Source organism: Dipodomys merriami, unplaced genomic scaffold, assembly GCF_024711535.1.
Source record: "Dipodomys merriami isolate MVZ:Mamm:240054 unplaced genomic scaffold, mDipMer1.0.p SCAF_20, whole genome shotgun sequence".
Classification (NCBI taxonomy): Eukaryota; Metazoa; Chordata; class Mammalia; order Rodentia; family Heteromyidae; genus Dipodomys; species Dipodomys merriami.
This window is the reverse complement of record NW_027203382.1, coordinates 24813948-24835176: the sequence shown is the minus strand read 5'-3', so window position 1 is coordinate 24835176 and position 21229 is coordinate 24813948. Positions and strand designations below refer to the sequence as shown.

Genomic DNA, 21229 nt, shown 5'->3' with positions numbered 1-21229 from the left:
GTTTCATTTCCTTAATGAACATTGGCCTTTCCACATGTGTGTTTTAGTTAAGCTACCTTTCAGCAGTGCTGTGGGGATGGGTGCATTGAGGCAAGAGGGTGAGCTTGTATCCCAGGAAGGGCCAAGGCTGTGTGCAGTAGTTATCTAGGGCATATGTCAGATGCCCCCAAAGATGAGAGGCTTAAAGCCATCCCATATTTGAAGAGAGGAATTCAGTACTTAGCAATTATGTTCTACCAAATTTCAATATGTTATTTTTAAGTAACCATTAATAAATGAGCAAAGCCACCATGAACAACTTTAAGTAAGAAAAATTAGCTCTTCTCTTTTTAAAGATTTGTAGTAGCATAGCTTCCACCCATAATCCTAGCTATTCAGAAGGCTATGATCTGAGGATTGGGTCAAAGCCAGCCCAGGCAGGAAACTCTGTAAGATGATTATCTCCAATTAGCCAGCAAAAAGCCAGAAGAGGAGTTGTGGTAGAAAACTCAGGGACAGTGCCCAGGTCATAACTTTATGCCAGCCACTAAAAACAAAAAGGTTCCAAAAAAGCCCTCATTTTGAAATCATAGAAACCATGAGCTAATTATACAGAGTCTATGAATTTCACTTTTCCTAATTGGGAAATGATAAGATATCCCATCCTGCTTGTCAGAGGAGAACTAATTGCTAGAAGGTACAAAAATAATGTGTGTGGTGCCTACTACGTAGTAGGACTTCAATAAGATGCATTACCAACATTTTCACAAACATTTTACTTTTTCACATTTTACAGCCACACAGAACTACTTCCAATTAACAGCACCCAAAGACCTACATATTTCAGTAAGATATTATTTTTGGTATATTTGAAGGTAGTAAGAATGTCTCATACTCAATTCTAATGTTTTCCTCTACTTTTCCTGGAAGAAATCTAATCAATTAAATCATTAATGACAGACTTAGTCCTTCCCTTTCACTCCAGATGTGAATGTTCAATGTGTCTATTTTCAAGGCTCAGCCACATTTTTTCCTGGCTTTATATGTTTTTATAGCATGTTATTACACAGATAATTGAGCACTGCAATTCAGCAACCAATTGTGGAGAAGAGCTGCCAGCAAGCAATGCTGTCAAGGAAATTAATTAGCAAAGGAAAGAAAGGGGCAGTACTTAGCAACTATTTACACAAGAAGTCTCAGTCTTCCTGTCCAGAATTTGCTTCTGCAAACATGCTTAAATGTGTGTCTATTCAGAGGATGGAGTGTGCAGAACCCATGCTCTCTCCTGTGACAGAGGTCCTGCCGGCTGCTCGTGCTCAGCTTGAAAAGGTAAAAACCTTAGCTTCCTACAGGCCTTGAAGATCCAGAATAGAAGCCCTTCAGCTTAACGGGGACCTTGTATGGACTTCCTCCTCTCACCAGCACTGTCAAGAGGCCCTACAAAGCATCCTTAGAAGACATTCACTCAATCTCACCTGCTTTCAAGCTAAGATGTCAGCTTTCCCCCACCCCCAGTACTGTATATTGAACTCAGGGCCTCATGCTTGCTAGGAAAATGCACTCAATCTGTGGGTCATGTGCACCTGGTATAAGAAGACTGGAGAGGCACTGAAGAAAGATGGAGGGAAGGAAAGGGCCTTTGAGATTAGAAGCAGCTGAACCCTCAGAGCTTCAATTTGTTTACATTTCAAAACTCACTTTTAATTAAAATTACAGAGGAGTGAACCAAGATCTTAAGTCTGTGGGACTACAGAATCTCATCCAGGACATCTTAGGAGTTTTGATCATAGGTATAGCAGGTACAGAGTCAAGTGTACAAGAAGACCACTCTTTTCTACTGATCAGATTAATTCTGATTCTAACACCCGTGGTAGGAAGTCACACTGAGGGACTGGCTTCCAGGCTTTATAATGCCTGGTATTGAAATCCTCACAGACAACCAAAAGCTCCTGAAATACATTCAGCCTGTTTCTGTGCTTCCATATTCCACACGAGCATGAGAATCTCTAGCACACCGAGACACCCAAGTATCCAAAGTCACCTACTCAGTAGCCCAGTGCTGTCTCCCTTCCTGTTGCCACTAAGAGGTTCATGGGGTCCCAATCCCCATACACCAGGACCTGCCTTAACCCACCCCCTCCCCAAACTTGGGTTGAGAGGAAATCTGCCTTTTCTTTCTCTTGCTCTCAAGAAGAAAGCACCCTAAACCACACAGCACACCCAGCATTCCCTCTCTGTAGACTTCAGACTTTTCAAAGAAGCCAAGAAGAGCTTCAACTTTAAACTGTTTCAGTTTTCTGCCAGGCAAATATCCCCAAGGCAAGGGATTGCAAAGGTCCCATTTCCTGCTTGAAATACCAGCGAAGAGAAAACGCAGAAGGAAAGGCACAGATTTAATAGCTCAGAAAAGACTATTCTGCCATATGTACCTCCAAATCAAAACACTAGAAAGTATATTTCTTTGTTGACAGCAGATAAACACATCTCTAGTAGAAGCAGTGTCATACCATCTCCCAGCACACAGGGTTCTTGTATGTATCATAAAGTCTCTAAACTTGTCTATCAGCCTTTTCCTACTAGGGGCACAGGAAGTACCAAGTCTTATAGGTTAAAAAAAAAAGTTGACAGTTAAAACAACAGAGAATACTTACTGTCCAACAAATGAGAATATTGGAAGGGCAGAGTTCCTCATGTGGACTTCTATTTTGCAACATAGGAAGCTTTCAGTCACTTTTCTCAGAGCCAAAGGCATGGTTCAAACCACCTGGCAGACACACAGCCTAGAATTTAAACTCTACAACTAACAAAAAAACACTTTTTTCAAAACTTAATCTCAAATTGGGAATCCCAATGCCCTCATCAAGATTGAAAGAATGCTAGAGTCCCCCAATAAGAATTTAACAAGGATCAACAAGTTGAGCTCACATTCGAGAAGCATAAACTCTTGCAAGGAAAGTTTCTCTTCTATCATTCCACATCTTAAAGCTGGGTTGTCTGGTGGAGAAGGTGAATATTTCATTCTCTGAGTTAAGATTAACAGCATACTTGTAATGGCAGATTTCAAACACCCAGAGTACACACTGTAGTTGCAATAAAAAATAACTGGGACAGAGAATCTCTGAAGAAGTGGCAGACCTTTCACATGGCTTTCTAAATTATTTTCCCTGAGGGAAAGGTAAAGAATAAAATGTGCCTAGCCAGGAAAAAAGAGCCAGTAGCATAAAAAGTAAGTGCAATTCTCAAAGCAGAACTGCCCTAATCACCCTACTTGGGCCTCGATCCTTGAGACAGGCAGCATCTCCCTCTACATTTCCCCTCACATTATGGAGTCACAAGGCCTCTTGGCCACCTTGCTCTGAAAGTATTTGTGTGTAACTTTGGGAAGCAGCCCCAATGCCACATGTGGCTTCCTATTTAGTAAATCATGACATCTGCTCACTCTTTTAGGATGAAATGTTCCCCAGTTCCTGTAGAATGCTAAAGAAGAACTCAGAGTAGCTGCCAAAACCACAGGAGAGATATGGCTTCTGGGGACTTCAGGCAAGGCTTAAATGTCTCAGAAAGCTCCCCAACCATGGGCTACCATGTATGTAGACAGGGACTCACCCAGCTAGGGGCCCACTCTGATACAGGCCTGTTTCCTGTCATGACGCACAGAGTGACAATCTCTCCTGGAAGAAATTTTCCAAGTGTATGTTGAGGATCAGGGGCAGGATGGAGAGTAAAATAAACCACCGAGGTGGTGTTTGAAATTCTGACTAAGCCAAAACCATCACTACTAAAATCTGGGCAAACTTCAAGCACTGAGGAACCAAAATGTCTTTACAAAGCAAGGGAAGAATGTGAGACCAAATATATATTTCAAAAAATAGACCCCTTGGCAAATTCTGACCCATAAACTTTCTCCCTAAATCTTAGACCCACAAGTAAAAACAAAGTTTCTTATGATAATGATTTTTAAAAAGTATTAGTTGTGAACACTGCTTAATTACCTAGAGAAATATAAATCTCTAAAACACACACACAATACCCTTGATTAGAAAGTTATGAAGCCATAAATAAACTGGTGGTTAATTTTCTACCAGCAACTTTAAATTATACAGGCACAAAGAAAACATGAAAAAACAACCTGTCCATTACTATTTCTTCTAAGTATTATTACTTTCATTAATATACATATATATACATATACATATACTTCTCCAAGGTATCTAATGTATAGACTTTCCTAAATATCTAAGCCACTGGAAGAGGTTTCTGTGGTATTCATCCTGATTATTAGAATTTGTCTATGAACTATTTTGATGGAGTTCTTCTAGCAAACAATCTGATGAACTAATAATTTAATCTGGCACAATCTCCTCTTCTTCTTCCCAATACTTAAAATCTTCAAGGCTCCATCACAGCTTACTTCCAAATCAGTCCTGTTAGGCTGATAATTTCCTCTCCAAACTCACCCCCCCCCCTATTTTTTCTGGTTTTGTTTTGGTGACAGTACTAGGGCTCAAAGTTAAGGGGCTGGCCATTATCTCTTGGCTTTTTTTTTAACTAAAAGGTAGCTCACTACCACTGAGTCATAGCTCCACTTTTCCAGTTTTTTGCTGGTTCAGTACAGATAAGAGTTTCAGGAACCTTCCTGCCTGGGCTGGCTTTGAATCTCATCTCAACATCCTGAGTAGCTAGGATTATGAGCATGAGCACCCAGCTTCTTTCTGTGGTATGAATCACACAGCTCACTTGCTGATAGTACACAATGAAATCAAGTCACTCTGTGTGCTGTCTCCAAAGTCATTCTCTCTCTCTGTCTCTTTCTCTCGCTCTCACTCTTTCTCACTCACTAACTTCTATGATGCCTTACAAACATTATAGAAGATTCAGTAAGGACCACCTGAATTGAAAAACAACCTGAGCTTTCACACAAGCTCCAACCCCACAGCAAAGATTTACAGGAGTGGGGCTGCCTGAGAAGCGTCACATCTCACCTATAGAGAACTCTTCAACAGCTACTCAGGAGACTGAAATCTGAGGATCACCATATCAAGCCTGCCCAGGCAAGCAAACCTGAGAGACTCTTAATATCCAATTAATTAGCAAAAAGCTGGATATGGAGCTCTAGCTTGAGTGGTACAGAGCCAGCCTTGAGCAAAGAGCCAGGTGAAAATATGATGATGCCTTGAGTTCAAGCTCCAGTACCAATACACAAATACAGAGAGACAGAAACAGAGCTAGGGACAAAGACAGACAGAGAATTTTTTTTATCTAATCTTCCCCTTTTCATCCACAACCTCAAAAATAAGCCACAGCAGTTAATTCAAGTTACATCCTTAGATGTGCTTAAGGGTCAAAAGAACATTCTGAAGACTACTATCTTACCCACTCAAAACAGTGCCCATCAGGTTACAGATTTTTGGAGAATAGAAAGCAAGCGCCCCCCTCCCCCAATGTTTCTTAGCTGGGCTTGCTTGGTAAAGTCACTTGATAGTTATCAAGTGTCTTCACATCCTCTAAATCACCTCAGATCTCTAAGGGACACAAGAGAGACTGCTGGAGCATGCTTATTCCTGGAACATGACTAGAAACTATTCTGATGGAGTCTTTGCCATCACTTTGAATGAACAAATTACATTAATCCCAAAGCTCAGTTGCACTTTCTCACAAGAACAGGGTAGAGATGAGGGAGAAGGAAGAGAAGAAAACAGCAGCTCACGGCAGAACAAGTATAAATATCCTTCCTTGTGTTGGAGAGAAGCCACCATCCTTGGTGAACTATGGCTTTAGGTTTCAAACATAGAGCCCCCTGAAAATACATTTAAGTAATAGGTCCATCTGAAATGAGAATATATAACAACTATTGAAGGCCTCAGCAACACAGGATACCTATCACACTGAGTTGAACTAGAAGAAAAGGCATAAGAAAATTTAATGTCTTCTGGTGAGTGGGAGGGAGAGTACACAAATAAGGACAGATATTATATACATAAAAACATGTGTGTGTGTGTGTGTGTGTGCGTGCGCGCCCATGTGCATATGCACTGCTATTGGGGCTTACACTCAAAACCTGGGTGTTGTCCCTTGGCTGTCCCTTGAGCTTTTTTGCTCAAGGCTAGTGCTCTACCTTTGAACCACAGCTCTACTTACAGCTTTTTGGTGGCTAATTAGAGAGAAACCATCTCACAAACTTTTCTGCCTCAGACCACAGTCTCTTAAGTAGCTACGATTATAGGCATGAGCCACTGGTACCCAGTGTAAGGCCTTTAACTTTTAATTATTTCTAGTAATAGCAGTTGTTTTATTAAAAATTATTGGATTAAAATGATTTGTTCTCAATATATGGAGCATCTATGAAAGTGTCCCAAAGGCCAAACAAGGTCAATGAGTGTTCTCTCCCTGTCTCTCTGTCTCTGTGCCTCTCTGTGTCTGTCTCTGTCTCTGTGTCTGTCTGTCTGTCTGTCTCTCTCTCTCTCTCTCTCTCATGGCTGGGAGTGGGAGACTAAGTATGAGTTCCCTGTGACCTATTTCAGAATACCTGTGAGAGCAGGTGTGTGGTGTTGAGAGTGGTCTGTACCTAGTGATCCACAGAAGCTGCTCACCAGGCCCAACCTTACAGAGCAGCCAGAAACACCCTCAGCTCCCAGGGAATTCTGCTAGAAACAATGGCATCATAGCCATGCCACAGGGCAGTAACAGCTGGCAGTCAGGGGTCTGGACTCCAGTTCCCACTCTGGCCCAGTGGTAATTCACTTAACCTCTCTGGGAAAACCAGGGTAAAAGCAGTCTCTGATTGTTCATATTCCAATTCTACTGTATTTACCATTTCTAGCATAGTGGCCCCATTTCTAGGACTTGATCATCACATTCTGGGGAGTAACTAGGCTTCTATGCAGGCAGATCAGGAAATCAGGTCACATGTAAACTATGTCTCTTTGGCACTGTACATTCCCAAATTCCACATAACTAACTTTCAAACAAACTATGAAATAACCCATTGATGGCTTAGGCTTGGGCAGAGCTGCCAGCCTCTGAGTCAAAGAATAAAAAAAGTAACCACATAAGCAAAAGGCAAAGTCCAAGCCAAATAAATATTCTGATTTGACTTTACAAACAAACCCCACCACTTCAAGCGCCAGGAAGCAAAGTTCCAGAACAATATAGGACACAAGAGATCACACTAGTCTTTGAAATAGAAGAATGATTTCTACAAATCACAAGTTGCTTGTGTAGGACATAAAGGTGACAGACTTGTGACATACAGCCCAAAAGGAATAAACCCCAAGCAAGAAGTAAATTCTGCTAGGAGCTTGCAGATTCTGCCGCTGATCCAATGATCTGCAGGGAAAATCTGGGGGAGAAAAGATCCAATTCTGCTTTAAGAGCCTCCAAGAACTAGCACCAAAAGCCACCCTAGAAATTCCACCATGAACAGTAACTTTTTGTGTCAAGATGTTTCACTTGATAATAAAGGCAACTCAACAGACAGCCACAGCATTGTCTAAGGACAATCTGACCCCAATACATAGGCTGTAAAGCTATCTTGCATTGAGAAGAGGGCTTATGTTTTCCCGCCCTTTCCCTGCCCAAACCAGTTTCTTTAAGAAGACTTATTCTGAAACCGAAGTTTCACTCTCAAAGAGAAAGTGTCAATCTCAATATTTCAAAAAATGTGCAGAAGTTTGAGGATTCCAATGGAATCCTGGAAGGCCCATCAACAGAAGAAACAAGGACTAAGCTTGCTATCTACAGTTAAACTCCTTTGCAGGGGTTGGGAGATGAACAATGGAACCCTCTTGATTATTCGGAATGACTTGCAGAAACATGCCAAATAATTTTAAATAATGAATGAAAGTAAAATATATATAGGTAAATCATGTTTTTCTCTATATGCTTAAAACAACAAAACCAGAGAGAGAGAGAGAGAGAGAGAGAGAGAGAGAGAGAGAGAGAGAGAGAGAGAGAGAGAGAGAGAGAGGAGAGATTGAGAATCGATGGTAAACTTCCAGTCTTGGTAAAAAATCCAGTCAAGAATATATAAATAGATCTGAAATTTTCTCCTGACAACAATAATAATGATGATAATAATAAACTTATGAGGTGATGAGTAATTAGTTAGCTTGATTTAATCACAGAGCTTGGTATGGTAGCAAACACCTTAATTCCAGCTAATCAGGAAGCAAAGGTAGAAGGATTGTGGTAAGACATAGACCAAAGGCAAAAGCTCCCCACCTGAAAAAAAAAAAAAATCAAAGCAAAAAGGACCTAAGGCAGGCTAAATGGTAGAATGTTTACCTGACAAATGTGAGGCCCTGAAGTCAATCCCCAGATCTTCTAAATTTATCTGTATGTCTGTCTCTGTTTGTGTATGTATTTCAGAACATCATGTGTTTTGCCAATTATAACTTAATAGAGTTGAGGGGAGATAATATGTGTCTATTCACAAACCAGAAAAACACCATAACTAATTGTCGAACTTGTCAAAAGAAAGAAGTCAATGAACAGTTCTATAACAAACCATACACTGATGGAAACTTTAAATATTTAAATTAATGTGCTTATAATAAGAAGTAAACAAAGAAATAGAGGAGCTGAAGCTAAAAAAGGACTCTGATTCCATCACAGATGAGGGTCAGAGAGGCTAATCACCCACTAAGCAAAGAACTAGGGTAAGAGCTCAGCCTTCCCAGCTCCTTGCAAACATGGAGCACCCGGGACAGGCAAGATTCTTGCAGCTGCTTCCACTTAGAGCCGCATTATCCTGAGAAGCATGGAGGCAACCCAGGATCATGACTAACATCTCAAAGCTAGTGTCAATATTTCATCAGAAATTAAAATGATAGCTTTAAACACTGGCTGACTATACTTTGCTGCTATGTGCTTTTAATGAATAGCCAAAAATTATCTTAGTGGAACACAGTTACCCAAAGCAAACAAAAAAAAAACAGCAATTGATCTATAGTCACCTTGAGAGATTCATCTCACTAATGAGTGACCTGTAACTTAAGGAAGACAGCTTTAAATCCTATCACCAACCTTCACAAAAGTTCTCTAGACAGACACATAATCCAAACTCTGGTGCCAAGTGCATAGGAGCCCATGCTCCAAGTGCTGTTTCATAGTCCAAGCCTTCATTCATTCAGCAATGATTGATTATGTGCCACATCACAACAGCTCTGGGATGCAGAGACAATCCAGAGGTTAGGACCTCAGCCTCTAAATACAGTTTCCATAAGTGGTCTAACCTGCTTCTCTGACAGTCTCTTCCCTCATTCTCCTCCATCTTGTGACAGTCCCTTTGCTACAGCAATGGTAGCAATGAATTATCAACTGAATGTCAACAAGACTTGAGACATTTAAATGAACAAATGTATGCAAAATACTCAGAATGGTGTCTGGACCACACATGCCTCTATTGCAGGGGTTCACAGTGTGGTGGAAGATGAGACAAAGCTCTTATCCACGTAACAAAAAGAAATGTGTGCAAAGGGGGAACAAGAAAACAAATGAAATAGTAGGAGAAAGGACTAGACAAACTGTAAACACTCTATAAATATCATTAATAAATATAATACCTGGCATAACATAGGAACAGAGATAACACAGGAAAACCCCCAGAAACCAGAACTAATTTTGCTTTCTACAAAAGTGAGAAAGGGGAGCTCAAGATGCCTACTTTTATTAACAGCACACGTGATTTTAGCCCCACTTTCTACCTCTGCTTATATACTTTCACATCTTCAATAGTTCTTGAAGATAATTGATGCCCAGAGTGAGAGCTCCAAAGCACTACAAGATGTCCAATCACTGAGAAAGGGGAGGAAGAGAGACTGCCGGGGGGGGGGGGAAGTAGAGAGAGAGAGAGAGAGAGAGAGAGAGAGAGAGAGAGAGAGAGAGAGAGAGAGAGAGAGAGAGAGAGAAAGCTTGTTCAGCAGAGAATAATAAGGCAGAAAAATGTGTCATAGCATTCGAGAAAAAGGACAACCAACAAGGTAAGAAAAAAAAAGAATCTCCAAATTAGTTTTTAATGCCTCATAAAATTCAGTAACCAAAGACAGCTCTTCCCAAATATTTTATGTAACAAAGGTTTTACAACAATCTTCTACTTTGTCATGTTTGTTTTTCTCATGTTCTTTTAAAATTCTGATGACTAAGCTCTAGATAGGAAGGGAAAGCAAAAAAGAAACCAGGAAGAGTTAGAATGAGGAGTGACAGGTAATCTAATACACAGAAAGTGATGATTCAGAAATATTTTAAGTGAATATAAAACAGTATGACTTTAGCAGGTTACAAAATTGCCATGTTGTTATCCCACAGGTGTACCTCTTCCTGACCAGACTTATTTCAATTGTAACCCTTGCCTTCAGGCTGCCCACATGCATACAAGAACACACATGCATGTGCACACACACACACACACACACACACACACACACACACACACACACACACACACACACACACACACACACACACACACACACACACACACACACACACACACCAAGCTTTTCCAGATAGAAATGTTTTCAATTTCTAAAATAAGATTTTGAAAAGCAAAAAGGCATTTTATGAAAAAAATCAAGAGTATTCAAAAAGTTGTCATATCCACTTATCTTTCTTGTCCTCCAAACATTATGGTTAGGCCCTACCCCATCACCTTGAGTTAAAGTTAGCCTTGAGTCAGTTAAAGAGAGCGTACGGTCATTTCTGGAGCTACCCCCTCCCCTATCTACAAAGAAAGCAGGTATCTTATTAGGCAAAGTTGGTCAATGCCTGCTGGGTAAATAAGCAAGAATTTCCAAGGAAATAAAATGGTACATTAAAATTTACCAAGGCAATTTTTCAAACAGTAGATAAATAATTCAAGGTACTGTAATGTAGGGCAACGAAAAGCTAGTCTTTCTTCTCTTACATGTCCAGTCATTTTGCTTGCCTTTTCATTAGCTCTCCCCTGCTCATACTCAGTTTTTTCTAAGCCAGGGTTGCTCTGACTTATCAAGGCGCTTTGACTTTCTAGTCTGATAAGGGCCACCAGGACGGTAAGGCTAACATCTCCTTGGGACCTTCTGGTCTGTATTAGAAGTGTGTGGAGTTCTCCTTCTAAAACACTTTTCTGTGATTCTTTCTCAAGACTCCAGCTTCTGGAGTTGACCTTTCTGCTGGAGCAAGTCTCCTTTCCTCTTCTGGCTGCATATGACTGGAAATCCTCAGAGCTTCATTGTTAAAACAAAAAGCCCAGCTGAGGGTACAGATTATTTCAAGTAAGCCACTCCAGCTAAAACTATGTGATTGGAAAGGCAAATTTCATGAGTTTGTGTTGGATGTGTATGGAGCCAGACATGTTTCTATGGAACCAACCCATCCATAAAGAACCTAGTTGTGAAATTAATCGCTTAGACTTTACACACAGAATAGATTTCACCACAATTGCATTCCATTTCAATACTTTAATGGAGTTCAGCTGTCTACGATTGCCCTAAAACATAATTTTAAATCTGAGACATTTTAAATCTGAGACTTTTTGTGAATATATTTTATGACAGTGCAGAGCAACACAGGATTAAAAATGCCGATTCTAACCCAATTTAATTTACCTTACAATTAAAGAGGGGGGAGGGGGACACCCTTCCCCCTCTTGAATTACTGAAGTCTCATCTATTTGTCTTATCTCATTTTAAAAATGCCTGAAAAGCCAAATGTTAAGCCTAGGAGTTCAAGATACAATAGTATTTTTCTAGACAACCACAGAAAGGCACAAATTATCAGCCCAAAGGGAATGGCACCTTTAGCTTCTCAGCTGATTAGGAAAATAGCTGACCAAGTCCTAAGGCAAGAAAAGAGCCAAATACCTACTCCACATCTAATGAGAGTTTGGTAATACACAGTCATCAATCCAAAAGAAACGGTATACTTGGGAGCTCTCCTTCCACCAAAATCCCTGCTAAATTGCAAGGTCCAGAACATTAAAATTCAAATTTCATTTTCCACATGATAGCCTATGAAATTAGTTAAGAAAAGCAGTTCAAATTGCCAGGTCCTCCATCTTCCCTCCTTATACATTCACCTCCTCCCCACCCCCTAAGATCATCACAAAGCATTTGGGCTGAAAGATTCAGTGGAAGTAAGTGCCATAATCAAAATTATATCGACTGTGTCTGAGAGGGGAATTGATGGACTAGCAAAAGAGTACAGGCTTAGGATACAAATTTACAGGCGGTTTCCAGATACGTTTGTATAGTTATGAATTCTGATCACTTAATAAGCAAGGAATGCTTTTTGCAAATTGAGAGACATTAAAGAAGCCATCAGAAATTTCACACAAATCATTGCATAGTCAATACGACGTCACTCTATGTGTACGTACTGCTGACCACAGTCCTAAAGTACATTTTGCTTTTTAGGACATTTTCCCCCCTGTAAAGCCCGAAGGCACAGGTAACTATTGTCCAGCTCAGATGAGTTTGCTCAGAAAGAATACAAGGAGGAGGAGATTAAAACAATGCCCAGAGCCATGTGACCAAAAGCCTTTTGCTTAATCTTCTATTTTATGTTAGCATTAGTCTAACACAACAGAGCAGATAGGAAACCAGAGACAAAATATGACACACATAAAAGAGACCAAGAACCTTTGAACTAAATGATGCAAAGCTGTGGGGAATGTCAACCTGAGCAAGAGCAAGGGCAGAACCCCAGTTATCAGGAAGAAAAGCCAACTACAGTCACTTAACTACACTGGAGTTATAGTGAAGGGTCTCCCAGATTATTAGATAGCAAAATGTTTGTGCTGTCCCAGATGCATACACATGCTCTTGACGTTTTCTTTAAAAGTTCAATTGAATTTCTACAGATTTCACTTCTGAGAAGTCAGGCCCCCCAGACCACCTGCCTTTCCTCCTCACCCCAGTGCTGACATGAAGTGGATTTCCAGAGAAGTACCTGATTTCTTTTTTGTATATGTGAGCCAGAATTGGAGCTTGAACTCAAGGCCTGAGCATTGTCCCTTAACTTTTTCACTCAAGCCTGGTGCTCTCTACCACTTGACTTACAGCTCCACTTTCAGCCTTTTCCTGGTTAATTGGAGATAAGAGTCTCACAAACATTCCTGTCCACGCTGGCTTCAAACTGCTATCCTCAGATCTCAGCTTCCTGAGTTGCTGGGATTATAGGTGTGAGCCACCAGTAACTTGCTCTTTCTTATTCCCTTGTTGTCAGCTCATGAAGATTGAGATATGTACACAGTCATCTCATCAGCCTTACAACAGGGCTGACATGATGCCTTCTGACAAAACCCCTCATAACTGATATGTTTATAGAGTCTTTGGGGGTCTTATTTAATAAGTGATGGCCACAAGCAAGTTCCACAAGCAAAAGAGAGATGTGTCTTATTAGAATACCTGGTGAATCATATGCCATAAAGCTTTTCTATTAGTATCTCATAAAAGAATGATGTGTCCATGAAATTGAAAGTGATCACTTTCACTCATGAGTGAAAGGGACTGTTAGGAAACTTTTAGGTGCAAAACATATAGGTGGAAGAACCCGTCAGGGAAGGCCCCTACTACTTTTTGGCTATGCAATGATGGTACCAACATTATACCTAAACCAATTTTTCTTTTTTCTTTTTTAATTTAATTTTATTTTATTTGTGAACATACTGTACAGAGGAGTTACAATTATGTGGGCAGGATAATGCGTACATTTCTTACCAAGCATTGCAGCCTCCTCCTTTGTTTGCCCTTCACATCCCTTCCCAGCCTCCCCCCTCCCCCCCAATCCCAATCCTTCTCCTTTCCCCCCCTTCCCCCCCCCCCCCGCACCTACGTTGTAAAGCTAGTTTTGGACATGACAACTTGTACTTCTCATTGTTGCAACAGGTCCACCTGTATCCTTAAACAACTGGTTTTTCCCCATCTCCTCCACAAGTTATACTGACATCAAATATAGTGAAAGCAGGGAGTTATACTGTGGGGGAAGGATATACAAAGCAACAAAGAGATAATCTTATAAATGCGTTAGAAACACATGCATGAAAGAAAAAAACATTAAAATACACATCTAAGGGTTCATTTTCCTGACATCACATTATCTGACCTTTTCCGCTTGACTCATACATATACTAGATATTACAAATAAGGGAAACCATGGGACCTATGTTTCTTTGGGCCTGGCTTACTTCACTTAATATAATTTTTTCCAAGTTTTTCCATTTCCTAACAAATGGGGCAATGTCATTCTTTCTGATGGAGGCATAGAATTCCATTGTGTATATATACCACATTTTCTTGATCCATTCATCTACTGAGGGGCATCTGGGTTGGTTCCATATCTTAGCTATGGTAAATAATGCTGCAATAAACATAGTTGTGCTCGTAGGTTTAGTGTGGTCTTGTTTGTAAACATTTGGGTAAATGCCCAAAAGTGGGATTGCTGGGTCATAGGGGAGTTCTATGTGAAGTCTTTTGAGGAACCTCCATACTGCTTTCTTTGGTTGAACAAGTTTACATTCCCACCAACAATGAAGTAAGGTTCCTTTCTGTCCACATCCCCTCCAGCATCTGTTGTTGTTAGAGTTCTTGATTTTTGCCATTCTAACTGGAGTGAGGTGATATCTCAATGTTGTTTTGATTTGCATTTCTTTTATGGCTAGGGATCTAAACCAATTTTTCCACACTCAGTAATCATAGCACACCTCAATGTGAGATGCTTACTCTATGCCAGGCATTGTGTGGGGGAACTGTACATAGAACATTACAGTAATCTTCACAATGGCTTCTGCAATAAATTGATATACCCATTTTACAGATGAGCGAACAGTCTCAGAGTTAATAACCTAGCCAAAATCATAACAGCCCCTAAATGGCTGAGTCAAGATCAAACCCTTGTAGGCATACAGGTTAGCCACTGACCTCAGATCTGTGAAACACTGGCCACTTGCTCCAAAGAGATAAAAAAAAAAAAAGGGAACACAAGCCCTTTCTGAGCAAAATCATAGAACATATAACCATGACCAGAAAAGACAGAGGGTATCTTCATCTACAAACAATCAGCTCTTCTAAGCTAGGTTTGTGACTTCATCACACATATATGGGCTCGTCTAGTTGTGATACAAGTTCTACAAAGATTAGTTCTTCTGTGTGCCATCTTTGCACCTCATTTCTATGCTCTTCCTCACAGGGTCAAGACCAATACACTTGCCCAGTACTGGTGGCTCACTCCTGTAACCTAGGTATTCAGGAGGCTAACATGTGAGGATCACACAAACTTAGCCCAGGCAGGAAAGTTTATGAGACTCTTATCTCAGTTAGCCAACAAAAAGTGGAGAAGTGGAGGCATGGCTGAAGTGGTACAATATCATCCTTGATCAAAAAAGCCAAGTGAGAGGGTGTGAGGCTCTTGAGTTCAAGCCCTCATACCAGCACAAAATAAAAACAAAAACCTACAATGGACTCAAACAGTATATCCACTGAGCGTATGTGAATGGGTAACCTTTGTCAGTGGCTGTAAAACACAGGGGGGAGGAAGGGTAATATCTGACATTTCCTTGACTACCTCAGAGCAGAGGTGGAAAGGGCAGATGCAGAGCCTCTCTGGCAGGTTCTGAGAGCACAAACACCCACTTCCTGTCCACAGGGGGCACAATTACATCCCATACCCCCCATAGCTCACAGAGGGTCACTATGTCCTGCAACTTACTATGGAAAGGAGCCTTTGCCACATAGCTTTCTCACCTTCTGTTCAGGTTAATAAAAGTTTTTCCTTCAAGAAAATTCCAGGCTTACAATGATAGCAGAGGAAAAGCAGTATTCCTAGTCACGCTAAAGTGTTCTCTGGAATAGATCTATTTTCCCTATTCTATTTCCTAAGGATTTTTCCTTCAGAACTTGAAGTCCCAGCTGTGCTCACTCCATTTATCAAGATGTTATCATCTGCAGCTATAAATGCCCACTCTAGAACATTTCAACAGGCAATCCCAGTGGGTTGCTGCAAGTGGGCTTCATGCTGCCTGCCTCGCCAAGACACAACTTTAATGAGGGCACTTCTTTGCTTCAGATTCTTCGATGGTTTCCAAGGTCTTCAGAGTAAAACCCCAAAGAGCTCCCAACCTCAGCTTGTCTATTCAACATCATAGGGTGCTTGTTCTCCTCTCCTCCATTTCAAGAAAAGGTTTCCTCTCAGGGCCACAGACCTAACACTCTCTGGCTTCAGGGCCTCCTAGGAGCTGCCTTACTCTTATCTTTTCCCTTCCTTTAGGTCTCAGCTCAAGCATTCCTTCCCCAACCAGGTAGGCCTTGGCCCCATGCTGAGAGTTAAGCAGAGCTGTCACCCACTCCCTCTCAGCCTGCTCCCCCAGTTGCCACCATTGATACCACTTACTCAACAACTGTGTTTAGTGTCTACCACCTACCATGGAGAAGCTTCTGAGCTCAAACTCATCTCTGTGCCTGTAAGGACGCCTCAGAGTTGGACTACGCAGTATGAGGGAACTGGCTGATATTGTCACTTCCTGGCTCTTACTGATATAGTGAGTCCGAAAAGCAGACTAAATAACAAATGCATGCACTTCTCTTTTCAAATTAAGCAGCTTCTACGATTAACAAAATTATTAACTCATGAAAAGCTTGACTGGGCTCATGATTGCATTTTACTATTTATTCTCTTAAACACTGAAAACCAGAAACTCGTCCACTGCAGATACCACCTGGGGAGCCCCCAATACAAGCCATGATGGTAGAGGCATTCCTCCTACTCATGTGCCATTTTATACGATAGTGTAAACACATCCCTTGATTTTGCCTCTTGTTAATATGAGAAAGTGTTCCCAGATTATGCTAATAGAGAAAGTCCCTTAGTGTCACGGGAGGTAAATGGGTCATATTCATGGAATTGGAAAGCCTCACTCCTGAGCCCTTTTCTGCCATTCTAAGAATCAATAAAGTTCCAAATTCTCTTAATGATAGACTTCATAGCAGACTTAATAACAGGTAATATAGCAGTCCTTTCAAAGGCATTCTGAGTGGATTCTCACTGATCGTAGTTTGTTTAAATTTACCAAGAAAAAAAAAACTGTTAACATTTCAGCTGTGAGCCACAAGCTGCTCCTTGACAAAAGAGAAATCCAGAAGTTGGAGCATCATAATTCACAGCAGACAAATATAATAAAATACCCAGAGATACCCTCCAACCATAAAGGCAACAATTTTCAGATGTGCCTTTTCTAATTCATTCAACATACATGTACTAAGCTCCTGCTAGCATACTAAAGGCAAGTGCTAAGTATACAGAGACAAAGTTATTTCTCTCAGTGAGAGTATCCAGCAGTGGTCACCAAACAGCACTTGAGTATGTTACTGGACATCACAGGTGCTTCAGGAAGGGACAGGGCAGAATGCCTAATAGCAAATCTCACAAGAATCAGGGAACATCCTCTAACCTAGATCACCTTAACTGTAAGAAATGCAGTGTGCTTCCCCAAGCACACACAGACCCCACACGCAGAAACTTGGGGGCAATCAGGGGATGGGCAAATCAGATGAAGTATTTACAAAACACTCACAAAAAATCACCTATCAGTCATCTGTAACATGTGTTTAATATTAAGTACCAAAAATATGGGGATTCAGGAGTAATTCAGTGGTAAAGTACAAATTCCCTGGCAAACCCCACAAAGAAAAAGAAAAAAATTGAATTAAAAAATTTTAAAACTACCATCACTGTCATGTTATACTACACTCCTTCAGACACCAAAGGCCTCTGGAGCTGACTTAAGTGTATGAGACTTTGTAAGTTTATACAAATATTGACAGTAAGATAAAATAAGAAGTAGATCAAACAGTGACATTACTAGATATAATCAAAACACCTTTAACAAGGTTGTCAAAATCAGCACTGTATTAATACACTTGAAACTTGGGTTTTGCTGCTTATTAAATCAATGCCTTAAGTTGCTGGATATAATGAATCTCCCAAGCTAGATACAACAATTTATGGACTGCACTTAAGCCTTTTAATGGTTTCTACTCAGTGCCTTCATACAGTGCCATAATACAACCTGAGACAAATAAAAACCATTTCCCATCCCATGCTAAATAAAAAGAAATAAACTGGACAGATACAGCCTGAAATTCCTGAAAGCAGATAGCATATAAGTTAATGTATTAATAATAGGGGAGCCCAAGGTGGAACCTCAATTTCATACAATTTTATCAGAAATAAACTTGAAAATTAATCATTGTTAACATCAACACTATACAATAGCTACTATATTAGGATTAAGTTAGAGAGCATGTATAAAATGTCTTAATGATTCAATTCTTATTATACCCACTTGAGGGGAGAAAACTGAGGCGTAGAGCAGATGAATGGTTCATGAGTACAAACCTACTCGGAAATCAAAGACTTCTTTCTACTCAAGGGTGTGTCTATGAATGAGCAAGGAAAATGTGTGTTTCTTCTAAGAAAGACAAGAGAGCTTTCATTATCTTCTCAAGTATTTCCACAATGCCATTGCACCATGCTATCACCAGGGTTAAAACCAGAAAACACAATTGGTCTTCCACTCTCCTCACCAAGATTAACTTCTCTACCACGAGAAAGCTTTTTAAAAAGTCATGGCCTTATTTTTGCATCCAAATTCTCAGGGCAAGTCAAGATTTCACTCCTGGATCATTTCCAGCATCCTCTGCCACAGGTTAAGTTGCACAATACACTGAAATACTGTATCTGTTTACATCTAGTTCTGAGATTTCACCCCATGTTACTTAGTCATTCCACTTTCAAACATAAAATGTGTTTCAATCAGCCAATCCTCACTGCATCAGCCTGGGAAATAAGCTACCATTATATCCACTTCTGAGAAAGTGAAGCACTGTCACCCTGAGGTGAGGCAATAAATCAGCTACAAAATCAGGATCAAAAGTGAGGACTTAGCAACTATCCTCCCCCACATCTGCAGGACCCAGTCACCACTCAGTGCACCCTCGGGAGCTGAACAGAAAACAACTGAACTGCCTTCTCTGCCAGTGACAGCGACAATTATTGTTAGAGCCTAATGATAAATCTTGAAAGAACTGGGAATACTCCCAGGTTCTTAGTAATCGTGTTCTCTCATCTTTGAAAGTTGAGATGTATGTCACAAGGCGAACACCTGTGTGTAACTTTGAAGGGAGGGGAAGCTGTTGAGGATGCTGCTACCACAGGGGGTTGGATCATCTCTTTGCCAGGGCAGGGTTTTGTGCTGGGCATGGCACTCAAACTCCTGCCACTAGGAATGATCTGTGAATCCCAAATTCCTGATCTGAAAGTCATTTTAATGTGGAAATAAATGTTACTTTGAAATTCTTCACGTTAGATTACAGAACTGAACCTCAGAGAATGAAGCATACACTCCAAGCCTCACAACTCACGACAGACAATTCCACAAAGCAGGTCTCCAGAAACCTGCCTGGGTTCCATGCAGGTCTTTAGGGACATTCAGGACTGGGCCGTGGTTAAAGCCAGAGGCTTGACCAACCCTATCTAAGGTTCCTCGGCTCCCTGCCAGGCTAGAATTTGCCTCTATTGGGCTTGTATCAAGCTGCCAGACGTAGGGGGCACTGGCCTTTGCTTGTTTCTTGTAGGGACAAAGGCAATTACTTACCAAAGCCAGCCCCATCCGAGAGGAGGAAAACACTACTCTGGCACTGAGGGATTAATTTCACAAGGAGGCTGTGTTAGGGTCATGTTTTATTTATGGCCCTGCCTCATCAAGATGACTTCCCAACATCCAAAGCAAACAATCTTAAAAACACGGAGGAAACAATCCTATTTCCTTCACTGTCCTCCGAAGCAAAAAGAAAAAGCAGCAGTCAGGGGGGACATGAAAGTTCAGCTTGTCAAGAAGCGACCGAAAGTAGGGCTGGCAAAGTAATCGGAACAAGGCGGGGGACCCTCCCTACTCATCACCGCTGAGAGCGGTCAGGAGGGGCGGATGGACGCTACACACGCCCCCGGGCGCGCGGAAGTCGTCTTTTGGAGGTTGGGGCCACGCAACCACCCGCCAAAACCACGGGCTTGGTAACCCCAAGAAGGCGGTAGCCTGGGAGACCTCCACCCTGCAACTCCCAGGCCTGCACACCCACCTGCGTCCCCCAGCCCGCGCCCCCAGCGCTCCCGCTCCACCCGTGGCTAAGGGCATGTTAGCCACGCCCACTTCAGAAGCCCGGGCTGGACCAGTCCAGTGTCCAGATCGCACTGGGTTCGCCGACCGACCCAAGCGGACCGACACTGGGGAGTTCGCGGCTCTGACAGGGTAAAAGCACGTCTTCACGGCCGCACGGGTGCACACGCCGTGACGGGGGAAGTCCATGCCCCGCCACCGCATCACCCTCCACTCCGGGCAGCACGCCGGAGGTCCCCGCCCGTCTCCAAGCCCACCGCGCGCGCACAGGATGGGGAACCCGGGTGACCCCCGAGGGGGCGCGAAGGGAGAAGGCGGGGCCCACCTCCTCGTCCTGCTCCTCCTGGGACGCGCTGCCGCCGCCCCGGGGCGCGACGGGCGCTGCTCCTGCGGGGGGCGGCAGCGGCAGGGTAGGGACTCCGCGCTCCGGCACCGCGCGCGCAGGAGCCCAGGCGGCGGGCAGCCGGGCCCCGAGGGCGCCGCCCGGCGGCGGCGGTGGCTGCGGTCGGCCGGAGAATCCGCCGGGCTCCCCTTCCTCAGACAGAGTTTCTGAACCCGAGGAGGACTCCGCCGAGGAAGCGCCCAGCGAGGACGCGGCGGCGGCCGCCGCCGGGGCGAGGGTCCGCACGCCGTGCCCACTGCCGCCGCGGGGCACCGGCTCCGGCGCCGCGGAAACTTTCTCCCCCATTTTCCTCTCCGGCCCAAAGTGCTGCCCGAGGGGCGGCGGGGCGCGATGCACACTCCGTGCCTCCGCGGGAAAGCCGCGGGCTACTCGGCTCCGGCTCGACCGTACCGCCGCTCCCGGGCTGCGGGGAGCCCCTCCGGCGACTACATGTCCGCAGCAGGGGTGCTGCAGCCCGCCGCCAAGTTAGCTGCCACCCGGGCCCGGCGGCTGACGAGGACTCCCGCGCGCGGGGCCATGCCCACTCCGGTCCGGGCTCCGCGCTCCACGATGCTCCCGCGCTGCGCCCGAGCCGCCGGGACTGCAGCTTCTCGGGCAAAACCTGCCTCCGGGACGGCGCGGAGGAGACGGGCAGCCCAGGGAGCCAATGGCAGGGCAGGCAGCGCGGGTGGGCGGAGGCTGCGACGCCCCTAGCCGCGCGG

General features: G+C 42.9%; 1 protein-coding gene across 5 annotated transcripts in view; it reads right to left on the bottom strand.

The window, feature by feature from the left end:
- Mast4 (microtubule associated serine/threonine kinase family member 4) overlaps nucleotides 1-20903 on the bottom strand; it is a 602193-nt gene extending 581290 nt beyond the window's left edge. For 4 of the 5 annotated variants that reach the window (XM_070031266.1, XM_070031264.1, XM_070031265.1 and 1 more), the window contains exon 1: nucleotides 20451-20813. In XM_070031266.1, coding sequence (XP_069887367.1) covers nucleotides 20451-20813 — 363 coding nt within the window. Of the gene's footprint in view, nucleotides 1-20450 lie in introns of all 5 variants that reach the window. The other variant, XM_070031269.1, reaches the window with a different exon arrangement.
- Between the last annotated feature and the right edge of the window lie 326 nt (nucleotides 20904-21229).